Source organism: Phocoena sinus, chromosome 3, assembly GCF_008692025.1.
Source record: "Phocoena sinus isolate mPhoSin1 chromosome 3, mPhoSin1.pri, whole genome shotgun sequence".
NCBI classification, from domain to species: Eukaryota; Metazoa; Chordata; class Mammalia; order Artiodactyla; family Phocoenidae; genus Phocoena; species Phocoena sinus.
The window spans coordinates 38,761,193-38,783,893 of NC_045765.1; the positions used below are offsets into that span (position 1 = coordinate 38,761,193).

General features: G+C 44.8%; 1 protein-coding gene across 6 annotated transcripts in view; it reads left to right on the forward strand.

Moving 5' to 3' along the window:
• Positions 1-22,701, forward strand: part of ADAM19 (ADAM metallopeptidase domain 19) — an 89,029-nt gene that overhangs the window by 15,529 nt on the left and 50,799 nt on the right. For 2 of the 6 annotated variants that reach the window (XM_032627792.1, XM_032627794.1), the window contains exon 1: positions 19,247-22,636. Coding sequence is in view for 4 of the 6 variants with exons in the window: in XM_032627794.1 (XP_032483685.1) it covers positions 22,627-22,636 (10 nt within the window). In the remaining 2 variants the exon portion in view is untranslated. Of the gene's footprint in view, positions 1-6,533; positions 6,615-7,617; positions 7,776-8,369; positions 8,375-18,485; positions 18,565-19,246; positions 22,637-22,701 lie in introns of those variants that run through there. The other 4 variants (XM_032627793.1, XM_032627788.1, XM_032627790.1 and 1 more) reach the window with 4 other exon arrangements.

The following is a 22,701-nucleotide window of genomic DNA, read 5'->3' on the forward strand; positions in this document are numbered from 1 at the left end:
TCAAGGACATCTGGGTGGGAAGGGCACTCCAAGCCCGGGGTCTTAGCTGTGGCCTCATACTGCCTCTTGGATGCCCTGTCCTTACTTGGTATGCTCTTCTTCGATGAACACTGGTGTTACTTCTCTGTTATTCTGCCCTACTTCTTCCCTTTCCTCCTGCCTTCCCTAGGCCTAGGTTAGAATTTGGATTTCAGTGGACTGTAGTGCTGCAATCCAGGCACATAGGAGTCAGGCTGGCTCCTTGCACCTCCTGGAGGTGTAAGCTTTGGCAAGTTGCTTACCTATGCAAGTCTCAGTTTCCTCATCCACATCATGGGGCTCATAATAGTGGCCACCTCATCAGGTGTCATGTGATATTCAATAACACAGTTCTCTTAAAGGACACTGTGCCTGGTGCACTGTGAGAGCCCAATAAATAGTTGCTATTATTTGTATTTTGCAGGATGGGAAAAACATTTAAGAATGAAGTAAGAGGGAATTCCCCTGAGCTGGTTTCCAAATGTAATTAGGAAGATGACCTTAAAACCCATTGCCCCTGGGAGGAAACTCAATTCTGCTCCCCTGCCGTGCCCAGTTTGACCTAACTGTATCTCGAGAATACAGCTGTGCAGGGTTCTCCAGGCGGCCAAACTGTACCTCTTGTCTCTGCCTGCAGAATCAGTGCCCGGGCACTCCCTTGGCAAGGTTCTGAGCTGTCTGATAAGGAGGTCGGGATTAGTTCACCAGTTCCGGCTCTATCTCCTTTCAGGGACCCGCAGCCAGGGCTGCCTGTGTAGCCAGGAAGGATGTCCATGGTTTTCTTTTGTCTCAAGCTTATTTCTCCTGGCGGCCCTTCAGCAGGAGCACAGGGTAAAATGAATGGGAGGAAGCTGTCAGCTGCCCTGTTGGCCTTAGATGGACCCTTGTCAGAGCGAAGGGAAGCTGTGTACTTGGAGGAAGTCGAGAGTTGATTCTTGAGTTTGAGGAACCCTTGACCATCAGGCTGTTTACCTTAAGATAACAACGATAGCTGGCATCCAGTGAGTGAACATTTACCCTGAACATACTGTTTCATATGGATTTTTATTTTAACCCTGTATAAATTTCCATGTAAGTTTATCCAAATGGGGTTATACTATATCCTAAGTTTTATTACCTATTTTTTTTTCATTTGGAAATATAACATGGGCAATCATCAATTATTTTTAAAAATTTACAGAAGAACTTTTTGGAGTGTTTGAAACTTTGATAATAAAATTCTAGCAAAAAATTATATAAGTAATAGAGTTTTAAAATAAATGAGATCATACTTTATGTACCATTCTATAATTTGCTTTTTTATTATTTCTCTTCAATATCTTTCCACATTAGCATATTTATAGACCTACTTCATTCTTCTTAATCATGACATAGGATGCCACTGAATGGATGAACCGGAATTTAAAAATTTGCCTATTAATAGACAGTTTTCTAATTTCTTGCTATTACAAATAATGCTGCAGTAATAGGTTTATACATAATCTTTGAGTACATTTGCAAGTATTTCTGTAGGATTAATACCTAGCAATAGAGTTGCAAGGTCGTATAGCATATATGTCTAAAATGTTTTAAATTTTGACAAATCGTACCTCCCATTCCACGGGTTCCTTGCCAAAGGCTATACCATTTTACGTTCATACAGCACAGTATGGGAGTATATTTTGGATACATTTCCATGTAAATTTTTGAGATCATACGGCTATGTGATGGTACATTGTATGCATATGCCATAATTAACTTTTAGAACTTCGTATAATGAAAAATTATCAAATGCACATAGAAGTAGAGAGAATGATATAATGAATCCCTTATACCCATCACTCAGATTCAGTAATAATCAAGATGTCATGATCAATTTAATCCCCCCATATTGATGGGCATTCAAACTATTTTTTTCTTTTCTTTTTTTTTTTTTTTCATTTTTACAAATAGTACTGGAGTGGACACCTTCATGTTCTTTGAGAGGTACTTCTAGAGAATCACCTCCTAGATGTGAATCACTGGGTCACAGGGAATTTACACAGAACAGGTAGATAAAGGCACTTTGCCTTTGGCTTCTCTGTAAGTTAAATCCACCACCTGTGTTGAGAGAATTTGTTTCACACACTCTCACCAATGGGTTGGTTATTGAGCTTGGGCAGAATCTTTAAACCCAACTCTCCCGCTTTTTTTTTAACAGCTTTATTGAGATGTAACTTACATACCATACAGCTGATCCATTTATATAAATATGCCATTCAATGTTTTTTAGTATATTTACAGAGTTGTGCCACCATCATCATATTCTAATTTTTGAACATTTTCATCACCCCAAAAAGAAGCCATTAGCAGTGTTATGGATTGAATATGTCCCCGCCCCCCTCCGCAAATTCATATGTCAAAGTCCTAACCCCTTGTATTGATACCTCAGAGTGTCCTTATTTGGAGATAGTCATTGTGGATGTAGTTAGTTGGGATGAGGTCACCCTGGAGTAGGATTGCACCTAATCCAATATGACTGGTGTCCTTATAAATAGGGGAAATTTGGACACAAACACGCACAGAGGGAGAATGCCATGTGAAGATTAGAGTTATGTGGCCACAAGCCAGGGAAATGCCAGAAGCTTGGAGAGAGGCCTGGAACAGATCCTTCCCTAGTACCTTCAAAGGGAGCATGGCCCTGCCAACACCTTAATCTTAGGCTTAACTTTTAGAACTGTGAGACAATAATTTCCTGTTTTTTAAACCTCTCAGTTTGTGGCACTTTGTTAAGGCAGCCTTAGCAAACTAATATGACCGGTTACCCACAACGTTCCCCCAACGCCATCAGCTCTAGGCAACCATTAATCTGCTATCTGTCACTATAGATTTGCTTATTCTGGGTATTTCATATAAATGGGATTATACAATATTGGTTTTTTGTGACTGGTTTCTTTCGCTGTGTAATGTTTTTGAGTTTTATCCAAGTTGTATAGCATGCATCTGTACCTCATTACTTTCTATTGCTTTATAGTATTCCATTGTATAGATGTACCACATTGTGTTATCCTGTTCATCAGTTGATGGATCTCCTGCCTTATAAACCAGAGCTACTTGACTCTACTCTACAAGTTTGATTTCAGCAGATTTTTAAAAAATTGAAGTATAGTGATTTACAGTGTTGTATTAATTACTGCTGTACAGCAAAGTGATTCAGTTATACATATATGCATTCTTTTTTTTAATATTCCTTCCCATTGTGACTTATTATAGGATATTGAATATAGTTCTCTGTGCTATACGGTAGGACCTTGTTGTTTATCCATTCTATAAAAGCTTACATCTGCTAACCCAAACCTCCCACTCCATCCCTCCCCCGACCCCCCCTCCCTTGGCAGCCACCAGTCTGTTCTCTATGTCTGTGATTCTGTTTCTGTTTTTTTTCATAGATAGGTTCATTTGTGTCATATTTTAGATTCTACATATAAGTGATATGATATGGTATTTGTCTTTCTCTTTCTGACTTGCTTCATTCAGTATGATAATCTCTAGTTGCACCCATGTTGCTGCAAATGGGCATTATTTTGTTCTTTTTATGGCTGAGTAGTATTCCCATTGTGTGTGTGTGTGTGTGTGTGTGTGTGTGTGTGTGTGTATGCCACATCTTTTTTTATGTTATTAACATTTACTGACATATATAGTTCTTTTTAAATTTTTTTTAAATTTTTTTTACAGTAGGCCCTTGTTGGCTATCTATTTTAAAAATAGCAGTGTGTACCACATCTTCTTTATCCATTCATCTATCAGTGGACATTTAGGTTGTTTCCATGTCTTGGCTATTATGAATAGCCGCTACTATGAACATAGGGATGCATGTATCTTTCTGAATTATAGTTTTGTCTGGATATATGCCCAGGAGTGGAATTGCTGGATCATAGGATAATTCTATTTTTAGTTTTCTGAAGAACTCCATACTGTTTTCCACAGTGGCTGCACCAACTTATATGCCTACCAACAGTGTAGGAGGGTTCCCTTTTTTCCACATTCTCTCCAGCATTTGTTATTTGTAGACTTTTTAATGATGGCCATTCTGACTTGGTGTGAGGTGATACCTCCTTGTAGTTTTGATTTGCATTTCTCTAATAATTAGTGATGTTGAGCATCTTTCATGTCCCTATTGGCCATCTGTATGTCTTCTTAGGGAAATGTCTGTTTAGGTCTTCTGTGCATTTTTGGATAGGGTTGTTTGTTTTTTTTGTTGTTGCGTTGTATGAGCTGTTTGTATATTTTGGAAATTAAGCCCTTGTCAGTTGCATCATTTGCAAATATCTTCTCCCATTTTGAAGGTTGTCTTTTCATTTTGCTTATGGTTTCCTTTGCTGTGCAAAAGCTTGTAAGTTTGATTAGATCCTATTTGTTTATTTTTGCTTTTAATTTCTATTGCCTTGGGAGACTGACCTAAGAAAACATTTTTATGTCAGAGAATGTTTTGCCTATGTTCTCTTGTAGGAGTTTATAGTGTCAGGTCTTATGTTTAAGTCTTTAAGCCATTTTGAGTTTATTATTGTGTATGGTGAGAGGGTGTGTTATAACTTCATTGGTTTACATGTGGCTGTCCAAGTTTCCCAACACCACTTGCTGAAGAGACCGTCTTTTTCCCATTGTATATTCTTGCCTCCTTTGTCGAAGATTAATTAACCGTAGGTGTGTGGGTTTATTTCTGGGCTCTCTATTCTGTTCCATTGATCCATATGTCTGTTTTGTGCCAACACCATGCTATTTTGATTACTGTAGCTTTGTAGTATTGATTTCAGCAAATATTGATTGAGCACCTGTGTGTAAAGTCCTATGCTTGGTGCTGTAGGGAGCAGATGCAAAGACCATATCCTTGCCCTCTGGCCGTTTACTCTCTATGGGAGAGAAAACGCTCAAACAGCATAATCCGAGGTTGGTTACAAATTTCCTTAATATCGTTAAAAGTAAAGTGCTGAGTGGGCGATAAGGAAGGGGGAGTTTCTCACTGGGGGTTAGAGAAAACTTCCCTCAGGAGGGTACCTTGGAGCTCTGTCTTGTGGGAGCAAGGAGGGGAGGCTTCGGATGAGGGAGGGAAGAGAGATGAGTGGAAGAATGAGAAAGGAATTCAGACTGAGAAATTAATATATAAATATTTGGTCTGGATCTAGGGGAACCAAAACTGGAGTGCTAATAAGCTCTTAGGAATTCAGTATTCCAGCTAACCAAATCATTATAATTCAGAAGAGTGGTATGTGGCAGTGGGAAAGGGGTTTCTCTCCCTTCCACAGCTGGGCTACCTGAGGATTTGAGTGGCTTAGAGTTCAAATTTTTTTGTTCTCTTATTTTTGACTTTGAGTTGGGCTTTCTCTTGCCTCTGGTAAAACCATATTGTCAGAGAGGTAGATGGGGTATTTTTAGGAAAGAGGCTTGAGGTGCAGTTTAAAGCTGAGCTGTGTTTTCTGCACCTCGGATGAGAAGAAGTTCTTCCCCAACCCCTCGCCGTCGAAGGGAAATTTGGGCTGAGCCCAGTGGGTGGAGGTGTACCTGGCGGATGGAGCCATGGACTGCAAGGGGCTGAGCCCAAGGCAAAGATGGCTTCTTCATAACTCGGGAGTTGGGGGAGTCTCCTGAGAAGCAGGGTCTGGTGGGCGGGATGGGATCTACATTAGGACTTGGGAGGTGTGCTGAAAGTCCCACCTTCCAGACCTCTGTTTTCATCTTCAGGATGTGCCTAGGCTCTTCGTCCAGACTCCCTGGAAGCTGGATTTCTACTCTCCAACCTTTGTGCCTAGGACATGGAGCATGATTACCCCCCGGGGAAATGTCTATAGGAGGAGGCCAGTTCTGAGGCCTCTGGACTGCTTCTGTCCTCAGAATGAAGCCACGTTTACATTTTGCCCGGGAGATACTCTGATTTTAAGAATGTAACCTTTACTCTTTCTCTATTTAGAACTCAGGGACGTACGCAGACCTTTGGCTGATACCCTTGGATGCTGAATGAATAGGCTTTTGGGCACCCTGGAGCAAGTTGCAGGTCTTGCTCAAACTCAACTGGGAGTAGGTATTGGGTCAGAGAACCCGTGGTTTTTCTGACAAGAGTCTCCAGTGTATTGAGTCTCCAGGGCTTGAGCTCTGGGTTACTCGTTGGGAATTCTTAACTTCCTTTCTCTCTTACCTTCTCTTCCTCATTTAGCAAATATTGTGCGTGCCAGCGTGGTGGCTGGCATTGGGCTAGGTCCTGGGTATTCCTGGAAGAGTAACGGCAAGCAAACACAGCTTGCCATCATGGGGGCTTAGAGCTTAGTGGAGGAGAGAGATAATCCAACCATTACTGAGCAGTGTGGGACAGGCTATGTTGGGGGAAGTAGAAGGTACCATGGGAGCATGGGGAAGGGGAACCTACCCTGGATTGAGGGCCTGCGAAGGCTTCTCGGAGGAAGGGAAGTAAAAGGAGAAGTAGGGTGGTGGTAGAGTTGTGGCTTATATGAGGGGGATGGGTTCCACGCAGGGCAAGTAGCAGGAACAAAGGCTCTAAGGCCTTTGTTGATGATGAAACGATGTTCTTTGTGGTTAGAGCAGAGAGCAGAGGGAGGAAGGAAACGGTGAGAGAAGAGGTTGTCCAGGTAAGCAGGGGCGAGTCCTCGAAGGGCCTTGTAGGCTCCTTAAAAGGATTGGGTGTGTATCTTGATGACAATGGGGAGCCGATGAAGAAATTTTAAAAGCCAGATAGTGACAGCATCCAAAGTGCATGTGAGAAAATTACTTAGACTACAGTGTGGAGGATGGATTGGAAAGGGCAAGACTGGCGATAGTAATAAGACCCATTCTAAAGCTTTATTTTAATCTGAGGGGGGTAATTATGGTGATCTAATATAGGGAAGTGGTTGCAGATATGGAGAGAAGGGGACAGATTCCAGAGATACTTATAGGGTGGAATCATGGAGACTGGGAGATGGGTTGGATATGAGCTGAGGAAGGGGATGGATTCAAAGGCCAATCTGAGGTTCCGGGCTTGAGTAAGTAGCAGGACAGTGGTACAAGTCCCCGTGTTTGTCCTTAGTTTGTGGTGGGACCTCGGATAAGCCACTTCTCGGATCTTTAGTTTTCTCATTAGTTGAAGGTAATAATCTCCAGTCATCAACTTCTGGTGGTGGGGAATCCACTGATAAAATCTATGTGACAAGTAGCATCCTATACTCTTTCCGTGACCCTAAAAGTCCTGGCAGAAGCAAAGTCTGTCCTTACCCTGGTTATCTCTGTAATCTGCACCCTTACATAGACTTCCCCCCCATATCTACAATTCTGAGCACTTGATTGATCTCCCAGGAACTGGTGAGGCCTCGCTGGGGGTCTCCCTTCGGGTTCTCAAACCAGCTTTTGTTGAAAACAATGATATCATTGAGTGGGTGGAGCTGGGCCCAGGCTTTCCTGAGCCAGTTTAAGGAGAAATGGGTCTTTATGGCTTCTGTACTTATGGCTCCCTTCCAGTCCCCTCCATGGCTCCCATGTGCCCCACTGCCCCCTTTTCCTCCTTCTTTTACCCCCGAGGTTACGGGTTTGCAGGAAACTGGCGGCCCCCACGTTTTCTCCTCTTGCATCAGTCTCCCTGGAGAGAGGTCGAGATGGGCCAAAGGGGCTATAATGACTGCATTATATCAGGCTTGGTTTCTTTTTCCAAGGCCGCCCCCCCGCCCCCCTTCCCAGGAAAGGAAGGACAAGTCATGGAAAGGGATTCCTTTGGAGGAAGACTGGCGTGCTAGAGAAGGAGGAGATCTAAGTGTTGGGAAAGATGTCAGACCCCTTGTATTCTAGAAACTCTTTATCTCTTATCGATGCTGGCTTTGGGGCTTGGGTAAGAATGCGAAGGTTAAACTGGCCTTTCAGTTATGTGGTGATAGGAATATGGCTGTGGAAAGGGAGATCAGCAGTGTGGAGGATACTGAGTTCCTGATCCCTAGGCGGCCCTTTCTCTCTGTGCTCAACATACGCGCGCACACACACACACACACTCACTCACCCACTCACGCACGCACGCACGCACGCACGCACAGGCACCCCTCCTCCGAAGCTGTGTAGGCAGCTTGTTAGGGGAAATTGGAAGTTGATTGCAGCTGTGGTTTGCAGCAGTTCTAGGAAGGAAGGAAGATAGGTTGTAATATAGAGACTTGGTTTCTAGGGACCAAAGAGTAATACCTACCTTGTGTGTGGCCTGTTAGTGTTTGCAAAGTACTTTCACAGATGACTTTGGAAAGGAGGAAATAACTTTCTGTCTTCCTTTCTAAGTTCTCGGCTGGGTACCCTGTAACAAAAGACAGATTAACAAGAGAGAAACAAACAGAAGTTTATTAACATGTATACATGGGAGATACCCAGAGAAAAATGAGTGACACAGAATTGAGGCTTCTGTAGCATCTTTAACAAAGAACGATAAGTTTGTAGAGAAATGGTAGGAAAAAGGAAAGAGGTTTTAGGCTTCTAAAGGCTGTACACTGTGGGAAGGTAAATATTTGGGAAATGATAGATAAAGGCTAGTTTTTAAAGTTTGTTGTGTGGATTCCTCTGGTGCCGTCTCCAGGCTGACGGGGTCTAAAGTTGTCTCTGGTGATTAACTTTTGTCCTTGCTGGTAGAGAGAGGAGGAGGGACACCTTTGAGAAATGATGACCCGCTTTTAGGCAAATAGGAGGGCAAGGAGCTTTTCTTGTATCTGCCTTCTTCTCAGTTGCCTTCAGCTCAAAATGATCCTTATGCTAAAGTGGCATGTCTGGGGTGGCATAAGCTGCCACCCTTCAGCCTCCTCTCATCTTCATGAGCGAGATGCCACGCGCAGGGCAGGAAAGCTGTGCTTGCCTCCTTCACGTCCCCCAGCACAGTGCCTGGCACATGATTGGCCTCAATTAAATATTTGTGGAATGGGTGTTCCGAAGAGGCACTGCAGCTTGGCCAAGATTCCAGAGCAAATACGTGATGAATTCAAGCCAGGAGGAGCTTGGTCTTCCCCGAGGCCATGTGCCCCGCAGTTTGTACCACATTATGCTGCTTAAAAAGCGTTCATTGATGAGTTTGCATGAGCATCCTTCCTCTCTGCCTTTTGGGAGTGTCTGGATGGCCTAACTCTTGGCTTATCTACTGCTGATGCTGATGTTTAGGTAGCTTTCGTTCATTTAGACTGACGAGTTTAGAAGCAAAATATAATTCTGTGATGTTGGGAAGTTGCTTTTGCTCTTTTTCATCCATGAGAATTGGAATGGGGGTAAGCACTGAACAGAGAGGGTGACATGTAAAGATTTTTTGTTGCAGTAGACTCTGCCATTTATTCACCCAGTCCCCCTCCCCTCCAAAAAAACTTTATGGTAAGCGTATGAGGCAACAACGTAGAGTGAAGGAAAAGCTGAAAGAACTAGGGCTTGAAAAGGACAGGGGTCTAGGAATTCATAGAGTCTCTTTGAAACCGAGCAGGACCCTGTGGGGCTCCAGGGCACGGAGGCCTTTTTGTTCCCCATTTCTTGTAGGCAAGACTCCAGCCTCCATGACCTTCCTGAGTTCCAAAAGGCAGATTCGAACAGCTGCTAATCAAGGGAGGAGCAGCCCAGAAACCACCTGAGGCGAGATTAAAGGGACCCGAGAAGCTCCTCAAGATTAGGAGACCTGAGACCTGGGATTAAGGGAGTGCAGGCCCGTGTGTACACCCTAATCTTGTCAGCGACCCCACCCTTGAACCACTGTTATAAAACCCCTCATCAAATCCAGGTTGGGGACTTCTCTGGTGGCGCAGTAGTCAACAATCTGCCTGCCTGATGCAGAGGACAGGGTTCAAGCCCTGGTCCGGGAAGATCCCACATGCCGCGGAGCAACTGAGCCCGTGTGCCACAACTACTGAGCCTGCGCTCTAGCGCCTGTAAGCCACAACTACTGAGCCCACGTGCCTAGAGCCCGTGCTCCGCAAACAAGAGAAGCCACCACAATGAGGAAGCCTGCGCACCACAAGGGAAGAGTAGCTCCCCACTAGCCGCAACTAGAGAAAGCCTGTGTGCAGCAACGAAGACCCAAAAGCAGCCAAAAAAAAAAAAAAAAAAAAATCCATCCGGATTGGGATACGTGGTTTTCAAGTGTAGGAGCCTGCTGTGGTCCCCTTTGCCTGGCACAGCAGTAACACTGTTCTTTCTACTTCACACCGAAACTCTGTCTCTGAGGTTCGATTCAGCATCAGTAAGCAGAGGCTGAGATTTCAACATCATCTTCAGGCACCACCAATGGTGTGTCTCAGCTCCAGCCATTTTTACCGGTGTCACTCATCTAGAAATTCAGTGAAATGAGACCTGATTGTCCTGACTTGTTATGACCGACTCCAGGTGGGCCCAGTCAGCATGCAGCAAGAGGGGAACATTTCTCTAAATGTAAATTTGGCACTGTTTTCCCAAGAAAGTGGCAGGGCTTGCTGGCAGTGCAGGACAACATATATCTACTATGTTCTAGGAGGACTTTTCAAGTTCTGACCTTCTTGACTTGCACATTCACTGTGATTTGTGCTTTAGGATGCTAAGAAACATTGGTCAAGGTTTATCAGAGTTACTGGGATATTTAATCAGAGCCTAAAAGGGACCAAGAACCCACATTTAGGGCAGGTTGGTTTGTGGTCTTTGCTTTTTCTTTGTTTGCTTTTATTCATGGGATAGCCCACCTACTCCCCTTTTCTAAGCATATTTTCATAAGTCCTGTGATCTTAGAGATTTTCCTTTCTTCACTTTTCCTGTGTCTTATCCGCAAAGTTTATCTGTACAAACTGAACCATTGCCTCTTGCGTTGGCCCTTCCCTTCACGTTAATCTGATAACTGTGGTGATTTACCAGAAACTTGTTGCTATGGGAAATGGGTTTGGTTGCTCGTGGTAACTGGTTTCCACTTCTTTATTTTTCTCAGAAGTAGTAAACATAGTACCCCATTTCCCTGAACTGTTCTTATCCAATTCCAATAAGTGCCTATAACGGGTACTTTACAGGACATTGCAAAACAAACCCGTAAACTCTTCTTGGGTGAGCCATTTGGAGGGCCTCTCGGGTCCCTGACGGTTAAGCATCTTGATCCCAAGAGGTCAGCCCTATTTGCACAGAGAGGTTACTCCATCTCCGTGGAGGCAGCCAAGAGCGAGGCCTGAAGAGGATTAAATAAAGACCCTGCTGGCCAAAGGAGTAAACAGTGCTCATCCAAACATCCTTTGGTCGACAACACAAAAGCAAAACACAGGACCAGGACCTGGTCGGAAGGGTGCCAGGTCTTGTGGGGACTGGGAGAAGATGTAATGGGATGCGTTTGGTGACAAGGAGTGTTGATTTAATGCATTGTTTGGACACTTCCTTAATAGAAGATTAAGACAACATGCTTCGGCTTTATGCCAGTCTTGTGGTGGCACCATCTTGCTTTGCGGCATTGCTTCTGGACCTGGGCCTCTAGCAGTGATGATGCTTGCTCAAGGGAGTCCTTGGAGTAGGAGGAGATCTCCTACTCTTTACATCAGGAGCAACCTTTAAAGTTCCCCTTCCTTAAACTTTCTGTTCCCTCAAAAAGGAATGCCTCTGCCTGTGGGCCCCTTATTTGGCTTTAGGGCCATGCCTTTGGCATGTTGGTTTGTTTCCATTCCTTTGGAGTCAGAGGTGGAGTGAGCACTGCTTTGGAAATCTTGGTTCTGAGACAGCTTGAGCTGTCTCTTCTCCCCTTTTCTTTCTTGCTCTTTGAAAACAAAAGACAACAAAACACTACTTATTGAATTTGTTATTTTGTCCCAAATATGGGCAGGGCACTAGCCATTACATTAGAATAATCATTCTCTGCTTTTCAAAAGCTCTTCCCAATGTCTGCCTGTCCTGGGCCTCACCATTTCCAACTGATAGAAAGGGAAACTGAGGCTGAGTAGCTTGTGATGTGTATAGTATCACCTTGCTAGTTAAAAAATGTGAATATTAAAATTTCTGATATACCCAAAAGGAGAGAGACTAGTATTATGAGCTCTCAGAAGCCCATTATCTTGGTTAACAATTACCAAGTTTTACTGCATGTGCACATAGATGGTCCTGAGAAAATGTTAACATGATATTTGTAGAAAGAAATACTTGATACTTTGCAAAAGATTTCTTTCACATTTGTTCATTTTATTTAGCAAATATTCATAGTCAGACACTCTTCTAACATTGTATAGCAACCCTATGAAGTAGATTCTATTATTTCCCCCATTTTATAGATGAGAAAACTGAGGCACAGAGAGGCTAGCCGATTTGCCCAAGTTCACAGAACTCATAAACGTCCTAGCTAGTATTTGAATGTATTTTCTCATTTGATCCTCTCAGTGGGGCAGTGAGATCATAATTATCACCCTGTTCATTTTCAGTCTGGGAAAAAAACAAAATTTATGTGGCTCAAGTGAAAACAGTTCTCATACAAATACAGATAGTGAGCGTTTGTCACAGTTTTTGTTTAATTAATGGGGGAACCAACAAAATGATAAAACTGGTTTAAAAATTGGATAGATAGGGAATCATATATATTTTCAATAGTGAAGAAGGAATGCTGAGACAACATTGCTAAATTATATACAAAACTGGTTAATATTCTATGGGCAATAAAATTATAACCTTGAGAGTTATCTTTTCTGCTAGATGGAAATCATTTGTATCTCTATTGTATCTTATTAGGTTTTTACAAGTTAACATCTGAGTTTACAGGGTTTTACAAGAGCTGCCCTAATTAATTGTAAATAGTCTTTCAAAGCTACATTTCCCCCCATGGAGTCCAAAGAACCTTAGAGCTCCCAGAGCCTGTGATTTGACGGTGCTCTTGTATGCCATTGAAAGGCATTACGGTGATCTTTTGCCTCATTTGCAGGGTTCGAAATGACAGTCATGTAGAGGGTAATGCAGCTGGTGCTCGAACCAAACCTTTCTGAGCCCGGGACTTCCCTCTAGGCTGTGCTGATATCATCTTTAGATTTTGAGAGGGTGCTTAGGAGGCTAGAAATAAGAAAAAGAATTAAAAATGTTAAAATTGGTACAGTGGAGAATTCCCAGAGACTGAAAAAGTATCACCTGGAAAAAACTATTAAAAATAGAGATTTCTGAGTCCTTCTCTAGAGAATGTAATTCTCAGTGGGGCTGGGATGGGGCCTGGGATTTTATATTTTTTAACAGCATTTCCGGGTGTTGTGTTACTGGGCTGAGTCCCGTTATGACAGCATTGTAAGTATAAGTGAGAAATGAAAGAGCCTATGTTATCACCCGCATGGATGGACAGGGTGAGGGTGAGGCTCCTCCAGAGAAGATAAGAGGGACCAGCAAGGCTGTACCTCCCCAGCATCACCAGTGTATAAGTGCCCCCAATACTCCTGAAAGAGCTAGATATGGAGCAAGACCTGGGAGAAGGAGGTGTCCGGTAACATAGCCGCTGGGATGAGCAGGGTGCTGTTTGTTTACACTGAGCATATCTGGGGTAGGGTTGTTTTTCAAGGTAGTTTGGAAATTATCACTTGTCTTCACCGATTTGCTTATCTGAAGCAGCATGCTGGATGGTGGGATTGGACTCAGGGAAGATGTTTTGCAAATTTTAGTCCTGCTGCTTCTCTCTCCCTAGAGGGGCTTTTAGAGAAGCTCAGAAGAAGCATTTGAAATTAGTCTGACAGTACATAGTCTTTAAAAGGGACGGTTCTGGGTTCGAGAGGCTGTGAGCCTTAGGAAAGGTGGGTCAGGGCTGTTGGAGCTGCAGTGTGTTTTGGGGGGTGTGGCTGCGTGTACAGTTACCAGGCCACCAAGGGCAATTCTGTTGTCCCTCCCTGGAGAGTGACCTTATGTTTTATGTCCAATATTTGGGGGACAGCTTATTTTCCCAGCTGGGATGCAGAAGATACAAAGATTCAGAAGATTGCTCGAGGACTTTGGGGTCTGGGCAACCTGAGTTTCACCCAAAGGGAGCACTGCAGTGCCGGCTGCTATTAGCATTGGGATGATGTGTGATCTCTGCTTGCCTGTGGGCTTGTGAGCCTTGAGGGCACGGGTGGGAGGCACTTCTTCAGAAATTGCTTTTCCAATCAAAGCCAGAAAAAGGAGGGGGCAGGGTGGGAAATCTTGGACAGTCCTTCTCTCTTCCTGGATGCACATCACTCACAACTCGTTTCCTGAAAATCCTAGCACACTCCAGTGGTGAGAGACAGCTTCCTGCAGATCTGCTGAGCCAGCCCCTTGTCAGAGAGGAGATGAGAACAAGATGTGGTTGGAGAAGGGGTGGCTGGGCTGAGCTGGGCTGCTCAGTGGCCCTGCAGCCCTGTCTCTGAGGGGATAGTGTCTTTGGGTGCCGAGAGCAGCGCCAAGGCACCACCAGGGACTGGAGGCATAGATGGGCCTGGCTTGGGGTGATGGGGAGCGTGTGAAAGCAGTGTCTTGTGAATCGGTACAATTGTGCAGATAGTGGTGATGGAACATGACCCTTCCTTTTGCTTTTAGAAGGAAGGATGACCCTCCTGGTCAACACCACGCAACCGCATTTGGGGAAAGGGTTGTTATTAAAAAAAACAAACAAACCCCCCCAAAAAACGACCCGTGACATCCTTACATGTCTATCCTCTTTATCTTGCCCTGGGCTTTGCTTACCCCTATGGCTCTTCTCTTGCATGTATTCACATCTAAGGCCCAGGAGCCTCCTTTTTGTGGCATCACATGTTCTCAAGGCTGCTGTCATCACTGTCAAATTGTGCTTTGGACTACTGCTGGCAGTGCTTTAGTTTTATGCTTCTACCTTCTAATAGAGACGGAGCAGAGAACTGCTTAAAACGTATGGTCTGGCCCAACAGACTTGGCTTTGAAACCCGGCTCTGACACTGTGCCATGACAGCTTGGACAAGTTACACTTCCGAGGTTGCAGTGTCCTCCTAGGCATGTTGTGAAGGTGAAATGCTTTCTCACTTAAAGGCATGTGAACTGTTTTGATGGCAACTTTTCAGGGTTTCTTAAGCTCAGAATGATCCAGGGTGTGGTGGAGGTAGAAGGGTGATGGAGGCTTGGGTAGTGAGACACGTGGATATTTCTGAAGTTTGCCTGCTTTAAAAGTATGTTGAGAACTTGTGGTCTAGGGTGGTGGTTCTGCCCGAGACTCACTCAGAGAGTTATTACAACAACAGATGGTTGGGCTCCAACCACAGAGTTTCTGTGTGCAAGGACGTTTGCAGTGGGGCCTGGCAATCTGCATATATATATATATATATATATATATATATATATATATATTTTTTTTTTTTAACAATCTGCATTTTTAACTAGTTCCTAGGTGATGCTAATGCTGCTGGTCCTGAAAAGGGCAGCTAGGTGGAAGAGGGAGCAGACTGTTTCTTGTAGATTCAGCAGACAAGAATGAGGCCAGTGGGTGCCGGTTACAGAGAGAGGTAGTTTCTGGTTCAGCGTAAGAACTTTCTCTAACTATTATATGTGGTCAGAAATGGAGTGGGTGGTCTCAGGAGCTCCCTGTCACTGGAGATGTCCAGTGCCGAATGGCCATCTGGCAGATTCCTACACAAGGTAGAAGATTCATTCATTCGTTCATTTATTCATTCATCCACTTTTCCCACAGAATAAACCTGCCTGGTACTAGGAGCTGGGGAGAAGCATTGAACAAGGCAGCCGTGCTCCCTGCTCTTAGGGAGTCCACAGTCTAGTGAGTTTGGCTTAATGATTCCTGAGGTCCCTCTCAGCACTGAGGCTCTGAGAGTCCTATGATGACAGTGGCAGAACTTCTGAATAAGAAGGTGCAGAAAGATGCTTACCCTTCTGAGGATGTGTGGCCAAGAACCGACGAGAATGTAGACTCCTCTGAGGTTCAGTCTGGATTGCTCTCTTTGGAGCATCTTGGTGTCACTGGATGAATATTTCCCCCCCTAAGGCTCAGAAGAGCCTGGGGAGTGTATTTTCCAGGAGTGCATTACTGTGGGAAAACTCACGTCTCCCTGCTGTCATCCAGGATGGACTGTTAAATTCTGAACTCCTGACTCGCCGTCCATTATGCAGTCTGTGAAAGCAGACCAAGGAAATGGGCTGCAGGAATGAGCTCATTGTTTTTTCACCTCTCTCAAGTGATATACTGGAGAGTTAATGGCTGGGGGGAATTGAAAGGAAATAGGTAAATTCCACCAGTTTTTCTGGGTTCTTCCCATCATAATCCCTGTTGAAAGCAATAATGATAACCACTAACCTTTACTGAGCTCCACTCTGAGCCAGGACTGGTTTTAAGCTCTTTTCATGCATTATGTTATTTTACTCAGATGACAACCCTGTCAAGTAGAAGGGATTTTGCAGAAGAGGAAACAAAGGTTTGGAGAGGTAAAACAACTCGCTCATGGCCATAGAGACAGTACATGTCAGAACTGGCACTGAAACTTAGTCTCTCAGACTCCAGACCATGTTCTAAGCTCCTAATATGCTCAACGACTCACTCATTCATTCATTCAGTAATTAGTTAACACATTCTTTCACTGAGTACATGTTAAACACCAGTATATACTGGTGAGCAAAACAGTTTGGCCTCTGCCCTCCTGGGGCTTACAGTTTATCTCGCTCAGACAAATGGGTGGCTCTTCCCTTCGATCCTTGAATGGTTAGATGCTAAGGAGAAAGAGAAAGGGAGACAGAATCTGGCAAGTTAGCTACTGAACCCAAGCTTTCCATGTGGATTGGAGTTTCTCTACACAAGCTGGGTTTTCTGTTTTGCTTTGTTTTTACATCTCCCTGTTGGGTTTCTTTTCTTCTCGTCCACGCCAGCACGTTGAAGGGCTTGACATAGTGCAAGAGACAACCCTTGTGGCATTTGCCTTCTGACTGCACTCTTTGGGTGGAGGGGAATCTGAGAGTCTGGGGTCCCGGAACTTAGAGCTGGAAGTGACTCCGAGAGACTCTGGAGATCCTCTTCAATGACCCTCTCTTGTGGGAAATGTCACCTCTTACAAAACCAGGGTGGTCCCTGCAGGTCCCTTTGGCTTTCTATGCTGGCCTCAGCTTGTATCTTCTTATTTAAAAAGCAGTTTCAAATTAGATTTTCCGTTTTCAGAATAAATACATGATAATTATTCTTTAAGATCAACCAGTTTTTCAGAAATATTATACAGCTTACATTGTGAACATCTTCCGTAATTCCCTGAGATAACCACCATTAACGACGGGCGTGCCCTCCTCCAGCTGTTGTTGATGTGTGCACTAGTGTGTACTGCTGTTACTTTTTCATTAAAAGGGATTTAAAAAGTACATACTTTCCTGAAATTTATTGTCTTTATCTAACTCCATTTTAGACATCTTTCCACGTTAGTAGATATAGATCCACTTAATTCTTTTTGTTAGACTCCAATTTTTAATGGTGCCTTCCATTACAAACTTTGCCCCGACCAAGATTTTCTTTAGATTCGTTCTGCTTTTAACGTGGCTGAGCTAGTTGAAGCATCCATTTGGCTCTTTTGTCTTTTAACTTTCAGGGAAATTCTAAAAGCCTTATTTGAGGTCACCTTGCCTTTGGTGAGGGATTCTTTTTTTTTTCTTTTCTGCGGTACGTGGGCCTCTCACTGCTGTGGCCTCTCCCGTTGCGGAGCACAGGCTCCGGACGCGCAGGCTCAGCGGCCATGGCTCACGGGCCCAGCCGCTCCACAGCATGTGGAATCTTCCCGGACTGGGGCAAGAACCAGTGTCACCTGCATCGGCAGGTGGACTCTCAACCACTGCGCCACCAGGGAAGCCCTGGTGAGGGATTCTTAACCCCAGCTGCAAGAGGTCTGTGGCAAGAGAGAAACCAATGTCCAATTTTAGGAAAGAAAAAACAATATTGGAAGGGTAACACGTAAAACTACCAGGTCTCAGGGGATCTGAACCACTAGGTCTCAGAAAAGATGGGCAAAGGAAACTCCGGGAACCCATGCAGCAGGAACAGGAGCAGATGAATAGCTCCCATTTGTTAAGTTCTCGCAGCATTGCTCCATTGGCTTGGCTCGCGCCGAGGGCCACTATTGGCCAAGGCCAGGTAGGATACCTTGATTGACAGTCTTACCAAAACATGCAACAGGGAAGAGGGGTTCCCTTAAAGAAAAACTGGTGTGCTGATACCAAAAGTTGGTGGATACACTGGAGAAATAATCAGTCAAGGTACACAGTAGGGTCCATAGACCCTGGGAAATTTTGTGAATGTGTTTGCACATGTATTTTCCTAGGACCCAGAACAAGTTAAGATCTGAGATAACTGCTTTTGTGGTCAACTCTATCTGGTTGTGGCTGACTTAAGCGATGATCCCAATGAACACAAAGTTCATAACAAACTTCACTCTGTTTTTCTTTTATTCCTTGAGCCGTTCCCTAGGACTGCCTAGTTCCTTCTGTGTGGAGACGCTTGGGGTGGCTCTACCAAGTTTAGTTAGAATCACTGGCTGCTGTTCCCAGGACCGTGAAGTCCATCATCTAAGGAGACAAATGCCTGTTTTTATTCTTTTCAGGCACCTTTTTGCTCCAGCCTACACAGAAACCCAATATACTCCAAGTGGCAACCCTCGAACTACCACCCTGAAATCCGAGGTAAGTTCAGGTCAATATCTATCAAGCAGATGCCCTATCCCAGACCCACCCCTAGGAAGTGAGGAGATGCTCAGTGGAGACAGTCCCTCCCCTGAAGAAATTGTTTCCCTGACTGAGACCCAGGGAGTGAGCAGGAGACACGAAATATGAATTTGTTGTTTCGTAAGCGCACCCTCCCGTTTGCTGGCTAAAATGGTGAAACAAACAATATTTTAAGCAAGTTGCATCTGATTAAAGTTGATATAAATCATTGTGAAGCATACATTTTCTTTGCTTTATGTTAATTACCCACATACTAACAAAAGTTTAAGTAAGAGAAATGATTTGCTGGTAATCCTGTCATCTCACCCAATCAGGTGTTTGTTTTTTTTTTCATGTGGACATGTAAGGTTTGTACTCTGCCTTTTTTTTTTTTAAGATGTTGGGGGTAGGAGTTTATTAATTATTTTTTATTATTTATTTTTGCTGTGTTGGGTCTTCGTTTCTGTGCGAGAGCTTTCTCTAGTTGTGGCAAGCGGGGGCCACTCTTCATCGCGGTGCGCGGGCCTCTCACTATCGTGGCCTCTCCCGTTGCGGAGCACAGGCTCCAGTCACGCAGGCTCAGTAGTTGTGGCTCACAGGCTTAGTTGCTCTGCGGCATGTGTGATCCTCCCAGACCAGGGCTCGAACCCGTGTCCCCTGCATTAGCAGGCAGATTCTCAACCACTGCGCCACCAGGGAAGACCTGTACTCTGCCTTTTTAATGTGGTTTTAGGATGTGAAGATTTTCTTATTTTGCTCCTATCTTCATATTGGGTATTTTTCCCCTCAAAGTTGAGTTTGGTTGTTTGCACAGAGATTCGTCATTCAAAAAAATGGTGTTTCAGTTTTAGTCTTTTAGTTTGCTCCACACACCATTTGGTCACTGGTGGACATTTAAGGTCATGAATCATACACATTTCATGGTTTGCTAGCTTTTCCTACAGGGCACCTTTTAGAATTTGTAGGATTAGAGTGGTGGTTCTCCACTAGGAGTGATTTTGGTTTAAATCATTTCTTTTCCTTAAATTTTTGTTAAATATGTTGGTAATGAACATAAAGCAAAGGAAATATGCTTCGTGATGATTTATACCAATTTTAATCAGGTGCAATTATCCTAGAATATTCTATTTGTCTCTTTGACTGTTTTAGCCAACAAAGGAGGGGACCCTTGGCAATTTGTAGGCACAGTTTGGGTTATCATGACCGGGAGGTGGATGCTACTGGCATCTGGTGGGTAGGGATGCTGCTAATTACCCTACAATGCACAGCCCAGTCCTCCACAGCAGAGAATTATCTGGCCTCAAATGTCAATAGTGCCCAAGCTGAGACATTCTGGACTTGAGTGACCCTTCTGAGACTCTGTGCCAAAGAGCAGGGGTGAAGGAGAAGGGAAGACCGACTCCAGCAGAAGGAGCAGTGTTTTGCCTTTGGGGCTGGATGTCATGGGCTTTTGTGGTGTGCATATCTTGGGGGTGTGGTGTGTAGACAGCACGATGGGCTCCTCCCACAGCTTCCCATGACCCTGAGGTTCCCACGTGATCCAGTCTCTACAGTAGCCCTGCCGGAGTGCAAAAGCCTAGAAGACAATGACAGCCACCAACAGTCGTTAGCAGCACAGATGAGTTTATCAGATCACCCTTGAATGAGAGGGACACAGGACAGTTAGGTTTCGATGGGTCTAAGAGGTCTGTAGTAAGTTGGTAGCTGAGGGGCTATGTTGGACTGTTGGGTGTGAAGATCAGGGCTGCCTTCTTCACCAAGACCTTCCTGGGGTGGGGGGAGTGGCTGGTGCCCACGGGAGGCAAGTAGGCTCTGTCTTCTCATCTCTGGGAAGGCTGGCCAGCTGTGGCTCCACACCTTCTTCAAGGCCCCTTGGTTGAAACTTCTTCCTCCCTTGAGACTTCTGTTCTCTGTCTCCAGCTCGGTGGGGAAGGGACAGACATGCCTCAAAAGCCCCTCGCCATTATGACCTCACAAAGCACCCTCCTCTGGGCTTGGCTTCTGCACTTCTGTGCTGAAGAATGGGTCTCAGTGCTCTGAATTTGCCATGAGCTCATGCTTCCTGCTACGAAAGCCCCCTCAGGGTGGCCCCCTTAGGCTGAGAAGCTGGGAGGGAATGCGATGACTTCATGGCTGTTGTGTACTTGTTCTTTGTGCTCTCAGGGTTAGGCAGAGATGTTGTGAGGGCCTTTGAGAAACAGAGGACAGTGAGAGAACTTCCCCTCCCTCCCAGAGAGCCCCTCCTTCCTGAAGGTCTCGTTGACTGAAGCACAGAAGCACATCTCGCCTGAAGCATGGGATGCCTCTTTGTTTTCTTACATCCGCTGCTCCTAGGCTCTTGCAAAGCCCCCCACCCAGCCCCAGGGGGCTTCCAGTCAGCTTTCTTACTTGGGAGCTGAAGACTCAAAGAGAAATGGGAATGGAATAAACCACTTAGCCTCGCTTGACCCAAATGTTGTAGATCACACTCTCCTACCAAACTTGGCCAGGGGTAGTGGGATTTGTGGGAACCTTATCCAACCCATTGCTGGGCCTGTGGGCTCCAGCCCTGATCTAGGTCAGATCACTGGGGGAATGGTCTGTGAGTGTGTTCCAGTAGAATGAGTTGCAGAGTTTGGGGTCTGAAGCCAGGGTTTTAGTCTTGGCTTTAACTAGCTGTGTGACCTGAAAAACCCTTTTGACCACACTAGTGTTGAGTTTCCTCATCTGAAAATTGGATATACTAAGATCTGACTCTCAGGGCTGTGGAAGGGTAAGATGAATCACTGATTTTTATGGGAATTTATAAACATCTCTTCCAATGCCACATCTTACATATGAGGAAATTGAGGGGAGAAGAGAAAAAGGAACATGCCGAAGTCGAGATAACCAGTGAGAGGCAAGGCTTAGACTAGTACCTCAGTCTCCGTTGGTGCCGGAAGGTAATAGAGCTTTGACAAACTAAGTTCCATGCACTTTGCTGGGTCTGCTTTTGCTAAGAGAGACAGAGCATGGAGTCTGAAGTCAGGCCGCTGGGGTTTGAATCTCCGCTTTGCCGTGTGGCCCTGTGAATGACCTAAAACCTCTCCAACTTTTAGTTCCCCCTTTAAAAAAATGAGAATGAGAGTATCTACCTCATAAGGCTGTGGTCAGAATTAAAGGGAAAAAAATCATGTAAATTGTTTATCCAGGAGCAAGAGCTGGGTAGATGTTAGCTCTTACTGTTAATAACAGTAAATGGCAGGCATTATTATCACATGCGGTGATGTGTGTGGCAGCCCTTTGTAAAGTGTGTTGCATTATACTCATGCCTGGAGCTGAGCAGAGGGTAGAACCAGAGAATGTAGACGAATGGGTTAGCTGTCTCCTGGGTCACATGCTTGCCTGCTGGGGACCAAGGAACAACCACAATCAAGTGTGGTCCTGGTGATGGATCCCTCGGACTGTTGTTACGTAGGTGAATGCCAGAGATTCCCGATTGGCCCTGCTCAGGCCCAGGACCGTTGGTGGGGAAAGATAAAGCTTCTGTGTCTGCAGCTACACAGCTTACATCCTTCTTAAGCCCTTTTTAAGAACCTGGCTCTGCCCTGGAGATTTTACCTTCTGTCTCTTCGGACCAGCTTATCTCTTTTGACCTTTTGGGAAGAAGCTTTAGGAATGTGCCCCTTGTTATCACCCGTTGGTGTGCTGGGAACAGTCCTGGTTTGTGTCCGTCTGTCTGGTTTAGCACTTTATCACTCTCAACGGGGTCCTGGTTTGCCTCATAAATGCTCTGGCTACCCTACTTATCAAACACTCTGCTGGCACCTCGAACTTTATTTCAAGCCATTCTTCATGATTTGTAATTATCTTTGTATGGCTTTTAAACTAATATTGGCTCTCACAAGACCATAAGTCCTACGAAGGCTGGAGCTGTGTCTGTTGCTCACTGTTGTGTGTCGGGGCCTAGTCCTGGGCCTAGCACAGAGTGGTTTGTAGCCATGAGGAATCCAGCCGGGTTCGGAAGACCAGATGACCGTGAGATGCCCTGGCTAGAGAGCAGCAGCAGACCTGCAAGCGTCCATGGACACAGGTGCCAAATCAAGTCTGCTCCAGGCGGGTAGGGATTCAAGGGGAGCAGGGAAGATGGGGGATAGA